This window comes from Budorcas taxicolor, chromosome 10 (assembly GCF_023091745.1).
Source record: "Budorcas taxicolor isolate Tak-1 chromosome 10, Takin1.1, whole genome shotgun sequence".
Taxonomy (NCBI): Eukaryota; Metazoa; Chordata; class Mammalia; order Artiodactyla; family Bovidae; genus Budorcas; species Budorcas taxicolor.
This window is the reverse complement of record NC_068919.1, coordinates 67,410,178-67,419,118: the sequence shown is the minus strand read 5'-3', so window position 1 is coordinate 67,419,118 and position 8,941 is coordinate 67,410,178. Positions and strand designations below refer to the sequence as shown.

General features: G+C 47.0%; 1 protein-coding gene across 1 annotated transcript; it reads left to right on the top strand.

The window, feature by feature from the left end:
* The first annotated feature begins 1,438 nt into the window (after nt 1–1,438).
* On the top strand, nt 1,439–5,078 carry OTX2 (orthodenticle homeobox 2). Its single transcript, XM_052647002.1, has 3 exons — nt 1,439–1,535; nt 2,490–2,641; nt 4,458–5,078. Exons 1-3 carry the CDS (start codon nt 1,439–1,441, stop codon nt 5,076–5,078), a joined length of 870 nt encoding a protein of 289 aa, XP_052502962.1.
* Nucleotides 5,079–8,941: the final 3,863 nt, after the last annotated feature.

The following is an 8,941-nucleotide window of genomic DNA, read 5'->3' as shown; positions in this document are numbered from 1 at the left end:
ACCACCTTTTGGGAAAATAGAAGTCAAAATTGCAAACAGCCAGCCTATAAACACTCATTTTTGAATCCCTTTGCTTGGGGGAGTGAGAAAAAACTCATCTGAATAAAGTAAATAACTTTTCTTTTTCTTCCTTGCCCTCTCTGAGCTCTTTCTCTTATAGGATTTTAGGAAACTTAAAAGGTAGGGAGAAATTCTATTAGTTTCACAACTTTGGTGTTTGTGTATGTACTTTCTGCAAAACTAGAATGTGCAAAAAGGAGGTAGAGTTAACAGGAAACTCTGCTGTAGCTGCTGAAAGCCCAAATGTCGGAAAATTTGCCTCCTGCGGGATCAGCAGACTCCACACATCAAAATCAACATGGGAGCGGCTTGCACTACAAATGCGCACCCTTTCTATTTGCAAATACGGGAGCCTGTCATTATCTGATTGGTGGGATTCTAACTTTACTTCAGAGTTTCTTGCAAACCTTGTGCCAAACTGGAAGACTTTCTTTGCACTACCTTTAAATATTTGATGGGTGTCGATTAAAAGTTAAATACTTGTTTGTTTAGCTTGAGTTCTTTAGACACATATAATCAAGGTTCTCCAAAACCCTAATAAATCTGTTACTTACCTCGAAATCTAATTACCCAGACTACTAATTAGGTGAAAATGATTACTGGAAATGACTTCAAATGTGGAATAATAGTGGTTGAGTAGTTTTCTCAAGTTTGCTGTTGAGCAAGTTGGTATTTTAGATGTTAAATGCACTGACATTTTAGGTTCGCAGCAGTTGAAAGTGGTAAAAAGCTAAGATAATTAAAATCTGCCTTGGAAAGGCAACAGTCTGGGGAGAGGTAGATTTCTTGAATTGTTTCTTTGTTTCTCACCAATGGCCTTTGTTATCAGCATTATTTATTTAGCCAAAGAGTTCTTTGTCTCTGCAAATGGCCCCAATCAAGTTTTGTTTGAGACAATTAGCTAGTGCCAGCCAAGGAGTCCTATGCAAATGTAGGGATAGGAATGCAATGTGAGCATTTGGAGGCGTGGGGTTTTGTTGGGGGGCGGGGGGCAGATTGTAATTGCTTTCTTCGGGTCTTTTTTTTTTTTTTAAGTTTTGGCTGGGCGGGTGGGGAAGACAGGTTTATCTGGTCTCTCTCCATCTCCTCTAGTTCCAGGGCAGCTGGGGAGGGGCGGGGGTTGTTGCTCTGCAAGTCCTTTATAAACCTCTGCCTTGTGTACCTCGGGCTCTTTTTTAAGTCAGTGGTGGAACGTGAAAGAGCTGCATCCTACGAAGCGGTAAACCAGCACCTCTGTTTGTTTGTTTACTTTGCCTTAGTTCCACCACTCCAAACCCAACCACCAAGGACTCTGAATCTGTCCAACCCGGGCGAAGCGAGACCTTCCGGCTGGGTCCCCCGGATTTGGGCCGACTTTGCGCCTCCAAACAACCTTAGCATGATGTCTTATCTTAAGCAACCGCCTTATGCAGTCAATGGGCTGAGTCTGACCACTTCGGGCATGGACTTGCTGCACCCCTCGGTGGGCTACCCGGGTAAGTGAGCCCCGTGGCACTCTTGCCTTCTCCTTCCTCACGGCCGCTTCGCGGGGTTATAACACCCTTTCCTCCGGAGCACGGGGGTAGAGGGTCGCGTCGCCCCCGCCCCAGCTCCAGGAGAGGTCCCCGCTGGGTTTTTCTTCCAAGCAGCAGCTCAAAGCCACAGGGCATTTATTGGTGGATTAGAAGGGTGTACATGGATCTACAACGTTTTTAGAAAATCCTATCTTTTTAATTGGAGTGAATGGGGACACACATTGGACTGGGGCAAAGAAGGCTACTGCCCTTGTCATTTGGGCGAGACACCCCAGCCCGTACCTCGAAGCCCAGTTCCTCGGAAGTGCCCTCTTGGCGAAGTCGAGGTCCTCATAAATTCTCCCCGCCAAACCTGCGGCATCTCCTCTGACCTCCAGGCCCTTCATCTCTAATCCCTAGAGGTGTGATTTATCCGGGGTGTGAGTGTTTTCCTTTCCGATCAGATCTGTTTTGTAAAGTCGTAGTAGAAGGAGAAGTATAAAGTGAAATGTGCCCCCATTTTAAAGATGGAGGAACAAAGACCTCATCAGTTTGAGCTGCCGGTCCTCGGGGATCCTTTGACTTGGGAGAATGGAGTTTTTGTGTTGTGGTTTAGGGGTTGATTTTGGAGGGTTCTTGTTTTTTGTCTTTTATTTCATTTTTTTCTTTTTGTTTGCTTTCGAAGGAACGCTCTGACTGGAGCGATCTCAGACGTCAGGGGGAGTGGGGTCTCCCCTGGAAGGGGCCGTGTCTGCCCGAGGAGCCGAGGACAGGGAGGGGGTGGGGAGAACATGGGTAGCGTCCCGGCTGAGCGGCTGCAGAGGACCTGGGGAGTGCTGAGGTGTGGGGGTGGGGAGAGTCGGACACCCACAGAGACCCCTATGACTGAGAAACTGCTCCCCCACCCTAAAGGGCCCTGGGCTTCTTGTCCCGCAGCCACCCCTCGGAAACAGCGGCGGGAGAGGACGACGTTCACCCGAGCGCAGCTAGATGTGCTGGAAGCATTGTTTGCTAAGACCCGATACCCAGACATCTTCATGCGGGAGGAGGTGGCGCTGAAAATCAACTTGCCTGAGTCCAGGGTACAGGTAGGACAGATGTAGACAGAACCGTCTTTCCTGACTGTGACACCCGCCCACCTCACCCCACCCCCAGTACTGTGTGTGTGGGGGACCCAGAAGAGTTCCAGGTCTCGGAAAGGACCAAAGGAAGGTTTGAAACTAACCGGCTCCATCTGAAGGCAGTGAACTTGTCTCTTAAGGTCCCCTCCTCCTACTCCTTTTTGTCCCTCCACCCCCACCCAATCCTATAACCAAGGGTCTTCCAGCCTAAGCTGCAAGGTAAGATGGGTGATTTAGCTGTGATGATTAAGCCTAGTCCTAGAACCCTTGGAGTCAAGGAGAGTCACATAGTATTTTAAAACTTCCCTTCCTCTATTGGAAATCCACCCCTCCCCCAACTCCAATTCTCATCTACTTTTAGGGGTAAAAGAAGGTTAGCTCCTGGATAGTTCCAATATTTTTACAATGAAGAAGTAGAATAAATGGCCTGCTCAAGGTCACATGTCAGTTTGGTAGTAGAAGAAATTACACAATATGAGTGTTTTCTTTGACTTCTTATGGATTGAACAGAATTTGCTAGATCTTAGCCATTCTGCAGATAAAATATCAACATGATATCCCTGTGATAACTACCTTCTCCCCTTTCTCCCCCTTAACTTGACCTTAAGCTGGAGAGGAAAATGAGCTCCCAACTTTCCTGGAATGCAAGTCCCATGTAGATTTCTCTGGGAAGAATGTTGAGCACTTAAACCACACACTTGGGACTACTCTTCAGCTGGGACATATCACCTTGAACAGCAGATCAAAAAGAGACTTTTTCAAAGTAGGATAGAAGTTTTAGCACCTGTGAGGCTTGAACTAAAGTTTTCACTGAAAGAAAATAAATGGCTCTGAATGGCTGGTGGTTTGTGCTCAGCATTATGGCATTATTCTCACAGTTAAGACGCCAATATGGAGAGCTCACTCAAGAAGACAACTAAAAACTTTTGCCCAGAAAATGCCCATAGTTTCCCTGATAAACTTTCCCCCTTGCACACCAAACACAGCTCCTTCATTGCAGAACACGAAAAAGGCTGGTAAAGAGGATTTTGAAAATTGCACACAGCGGTGAGAAGCCAATGGAAACAATCTATGTGTGGAGTGGCACTACCCTGAAGGAAAAGTCTCAGTCTCAGACTTGAGGCTAGAAGAGAAGTTTGGTTCTGAGTTCAAAACAGAGTACATACAATTCACTCCACTTACCATAAGGAAGGTTTTGGCAAATAGTGGCTTTCAGACCTTCCTCAACAGGGTCATTTCTCCTGAGAGCTTTCTTGTATGAATCTTTCTAGGAGGGACAAAAAGTAAAGTGATGGATCCAGCCTTCATATTAGCGGTTGCTACCTGGAAGATGGACCATAAAGTGTTTGAATTTAGGCTGTTCTTGTTGGCATGTAACAAAAGAATTGTTTTATCTCATTTCTCCTATGTTCTCATCCAAAAGACAAATACATTCTATTCCATTGTAAGAGTGTTCCAAAATGCAGCTAGGTCTACGATTATGTGTGTATTTGAAGGGAAAGAAGAGATAGGAAAGTGAGGGGGAGAGTTTTTAGCTGTATGATTTGAGTGATTATCTTAAATGTTACTGTTTTGAGCTAGGAGTAAATCAGGGTCAAGTGCTTTTAAATAGAGCCTCCTTGATTTTCTTATAATTCCAGGAGCATATATGAGAGTTTTCACTGGCAGGAGAGATTGTCCGCTTAGCTCATCTGTCACCTAGGACAGATTTATAATCTGGGAGCCACTCTTTTCCTTAAGGAATTACTGAAACCATGTTAAAGAAGTTTCTTTCCCTTTCAAGGTATGGTTTAAGAATCGAAGAGCTAAGTGCCGCCAACAGCAGCAGCAACAGCAGAACGGAGGTCAAAACAAAGTGAGACCTGCCAAAAAGAAGACATCTCCTGCCCGGGAAGTGAGTTCAGAGAGTGGAACAAGTGGCCAATTCACTCCCCCCTCTAGCACCTCAGTCCCAGCCATTTCCAGCAGCAGTGCTCCTGTGTCTATCTGGAGCCCAGCTTCCATCTCCCCACTGTCAGATCCCCTGTCCACCTCCTCTTCCTGCATGCAGAGGTCCTATCCCATGACCTATACTCAGGCTTCAGGTTATAGTCAAGGATATGCTGGCTCAACTTCCTACTTTGGGGGCATGGACTGTGGATCTTATTTGACCCCTATGCATCACCAGCTTCCTGGACCAGGGACCACACTCAGTCCCATGGGTACCAATGCAGTCACCAGCCATCTCAATCAGTCCCCAGCTTCTCTTTCCACCCAGGGATATGGAGCTTCAAGTTTGGGTTTTAACTCAACCACTGATTGCTTGGATTATAAGGACCAAACTGCCTCCTGGAAGCTTAACTTCAATGCTGACTGCTTGGATTATAAAGATCAGACGTCTTCGTGGAAATTCCAGGTTTTGTGAAGACCTGTAGAACCTCTTTTTGTGGGTGATTTTTAAGTATACTGGGCTGGACATTCCAGTTTTAGCCAGGCATTGGTTAAAAGAGTTAGATGGTACGATGTTCAGACTCATCTTCTGATCAATGTCCTGGGAGGCATAGAAGGAAAATGAAAGGCCTTAGAGAGGCCTACCAACCAGCTACCTGAAATGGACAAACCAATCTACTTAATATTTAAGATCCTGTTATAGTTTTAGATCATTGGTTTTCCTGATTCACAAAGTGATCGAAAGCATTCTAGCCATGTGCAACCAAATACCACCAAAAATAAACGAGCAGAACTAAATTGTGAGGGGAAGGAGGGAAGGACATAGCCTTCTTAAGCAGAGGTATTCCAATGTATTAGCCAATCCTTGGTTGAATCTTAGGAATGGACAGTGTCTCAAGCTCACTCACGTTTCATGACCAACTGGTAGTTGGCACTGAAAAACTTTTCAGGGCTGTGTGAATTGTGCGACTGATTGTCCTAGATGCACTACTTTATTTAAAAAAATTATGTTCATAAGGAGTCAATATGTAGTTTAAGAGACAATCAGTGTGTGTCTTATATAAATGGTACATCTGTGGTTTTTAATCTGTGCTAGACTTCAAAACTGTGATCTCCTGTTATTGTATACAACCTTGAACTCCACCTCTGCAGGGGTTCTTCTGTGATTAAATAGGTTATAATTATAAATAAATTCAGAGCAACTGAGTACTTATCTAAAAAGATTACCTTTGACTGGAGGTGAGCTGCACTGAAACTTTACAACAAAATGTCTCTGGACAAGGAGAGTAAGAGAAGAGAAACAAAAGGACACTAATTCATCATGTAATTTACTGTTGGTAAACCTAGCAGTAAAGAGACATTGGTCAATTGCTCTGACCCTGATGAATTTATAAGCTGAGATCATCGTTGTTTATGCTTGCAGATGTTAACTGGAAAAGTTATATATGCATAAACCTTTCTTCCTGATTTGGCAGATATGTATAATTATATTAAAATGGTTCTAGCACAACATTGGGTCCTGTTTAATTTTATACCACTATTTGTGAATGAGAAGTCCACATTCAGCCACTCCTCCCCCAAAAATGTTTTTCTTGGATCAGAGAGGGAATCAACAAACTTTTTTTTTTTAATTGGGAGGGTGCTAAATATGAATGACTAAGATATGAATGATTGGTATGTAAACTTTTTGTGACTTTCATTAATACTGCTCTGAAATTGAATATCGAGAGCCTAACAATCAAAACCCCTCCTTGCTTTTCCCTCCCTGCCAGATACCCTAATGATTTCTTAGCCACCTTACTAGTATGTCTTAACATAGATCAATTTTTTAAGCAAGAAATGACAAACTGTAGTATCTCAGAGAAAATGTGAATGACAAGAATCCCTTGTTTCTATTCTCTTATTTGATTAAGGGATTTTTTTTTTTAAGTTCCAAAAAAATCTGAGGTAAACATGAGAGGGAATGTAATCAGAATCTGAAAGCAATTCAGGCAGAAATGATTTCTGAACAAAAGAGTTTCAGAAAAGTTCTAAAACGTATAATTTCAGTACTTGAACATAAGGCACTCTGGTCTTTTTTTTTTTTTAAGAAAGTGTTAAGGGAGAAAAAAAAGGTCCCTTCTGGTTATACCTGCATTTTGTAAACCAACCATGAGAAAAGACAAATGGGCCAATGATTATGGTGCTCCTCAGGTAAAAGCAATATTTAATTTCATTTTACACTCCTTATGCTCTTAAGTTTGACCAAAATGAAGTGACTCTTGACTGTAACTTTTTAAAATGAACATTAGCAGTTACAACCATTTTGTTTTCTGGCTAATTTTCCCTGACTGTGCATGCTCTCTCGAGCCCTACATGATCTTGTCGAATAATTGTTTTTGTTTTGCTGCTAAAGGAAATGGAATAGTTCACAGTCAACAAGTGAGGCACAACTCAATGGCAAGATTTCCCAGTTCTTACTGATAATATTCACCCTACCATAGTTCACACTGGAGTGAGATTGAGGGGAGGGTGGGAGAAGACACCAACATGAATCTTTATAGTCCAGATACTGGGTCTTATTCTCCCAGATTTTCTCATGCAGCAGTAAAGCAGACCCAAAATCACTTCTCACACTGCCTTAGGTTTTCAGAATGCCCCACAAAGGGACAGAAAAGAGCACCCTCTCCACAAAAACAATAACGACGACAAATAGCGGAGTACTCGGCAGTTGCGTTTCTCTCCCGGTAGTTTAAAAAAGGAGGAAGTCAGAAAAAGGCGCTGAGCCCCCTCTGAAACTAATTTTTCCATCACCTTTGCACAACTCCGTTTAACAGACCACGGAGTTAAATCCCTTTGAATTGACAGTGAAGTAGAAATGAATTCCCCTTGACCACAGGCAAGAGAGGGAGGGTCTGGGAGGCGGGCAGCTAGCGCGGGCTCTTTCGTCCAGAGTTCTGGTCACCGCGCCCAGCCAAGACCCGGCTTAATAAAGTAAAGTTGGTACCGAAATGATGCCACCCTCCACAGGCGTCAGGGAGCTATTTCAGCTGTCTGGAGACCAGCAAAGACTTGAACGTTGATGTAATCTTCGTTTTGAGGGGTGCAGGTGAGGGTGGGCTAGTTTGCTCTACAAAGATCTGTAGTCCCAAACCTTTATCTTTCCCGCAAAGATTCTGGGCCCTTTGTATTTCACCTTGGGAGTGTTTCGCCCCTTCAAAGATAAGAAGAGAAATCCAATCAAGTCAATTAAGTTCCGGCTTTCGAAACGTCGGAGTTTGAGATAATGGTCAGTTTCCTCCACCCCACCCCACCCCACCCCCATCGCTTTCCTCTAATCTCGTCTTTCCTGGGGCTCTGCCCACCCTCAGCCCGGGAGGCCCGCGCGGGACTCCGAGGACTTGGCGCCGAGGTGCGCGCGAGGCGGCACTGGAACCGAGTCCACGGCGAGTTTTCAGGGTTGCGGTTTCTAAGTCTCGATGCCCCGATCGGAGTAAGCCGGGAAGAGCACCGTCTCTGCCCCGGGGCCCCGCGGCCCAAGTGGCTATCCAGGCTGGCGCCGCCCTCTGGGCCCCGCTCGGCCCTGCAGGCCGGGCTGGGGCGGCCTGTGGGGCGCTGGTCCTCCGGCTTCCCCTCTTTCTGGGCTGGCTCCGGCTCTGGTCGCAACCTCGGCCGAGCCGCAGCCCACCGCACGACCCGGTCCTCAGGCCTCCCTCGCGGCTCCGGGCGCTGTGGATTGCGGGGAGACTCGTGCGCCGCCGGCGCCGGGAGGAGGGCTCCTTGAGCCCTGAGGGCAGGCTTCGGGGTCAGCCGTGGGCCTGGGCGCACCTGGCCCGACTTCACGGCCTGGCTGAGTTCGGGGGGCGGACGGACTTCGGGTGCGTGTGTGTGGCCAGGCCAGAAGACGAACGCCCCGAGCTGGAAGGAACGGAAGCCACGGCCGAAGGAGAAGAGGGCGATCTGGGCCTGAGGGGCCCGGGAAAGGGGGCCAGAGAGGAGAAGACGGCGCGGCGGGGCCCTCGGCCTCTTGCGGTCCTCGCCCCCTCCCTGGGAGGAAGCACCGCGGACGGCCGGGGCTCCCACTGGCGGTGAAGCGCGAGGCCGCCGCCGCCGCCACAGCGGGGCCTCCCGCCGCGCCTTGGGCCTCCGGTGTCCTGAGCAGACGAGGCGCCGAGGTGGGGTCCAGCTGAGCCTGCCTGGGGCCCCAGGGATCCTCCAGGAAAGTCTGGGGCTTGGGCTAGTGGGTCTGGGTGAGTGCTGCCCTGCCTGGGGCTCCTCGGCTCTGAGCTGAGCTTTTCAAGGGGGAGCCTGTGGGACTCGCGGTTACCCTTGGAGCAACCCTTTTCTCCGACGTCTCTA

Bases quoted from the DNA above. Each gene is read 5' to 3' on its own strand.
- OTX2 (XM_052647002.1), top strand. From the start codon at position 1,439: ATGATGTCTTATCTTAAGCAACCGCCTTATGCAGTCAATGGGCTGAGT. The intron at 1,536-2,489 runs GTAAGTGAGCCC...CTTGTCCCGCAG, and splicing joins CCCCTCGGTGGGCTACCCGG to CCACCCCTCGGAAACAGCGG. The intron at 2,642-4,457 runs GTAGGACAGATG...TTCCCTTTCAAG, and splicing joins TGCCTGAGTCCAGGGTACAG to GTATGGTTTAAGAATCGAAG.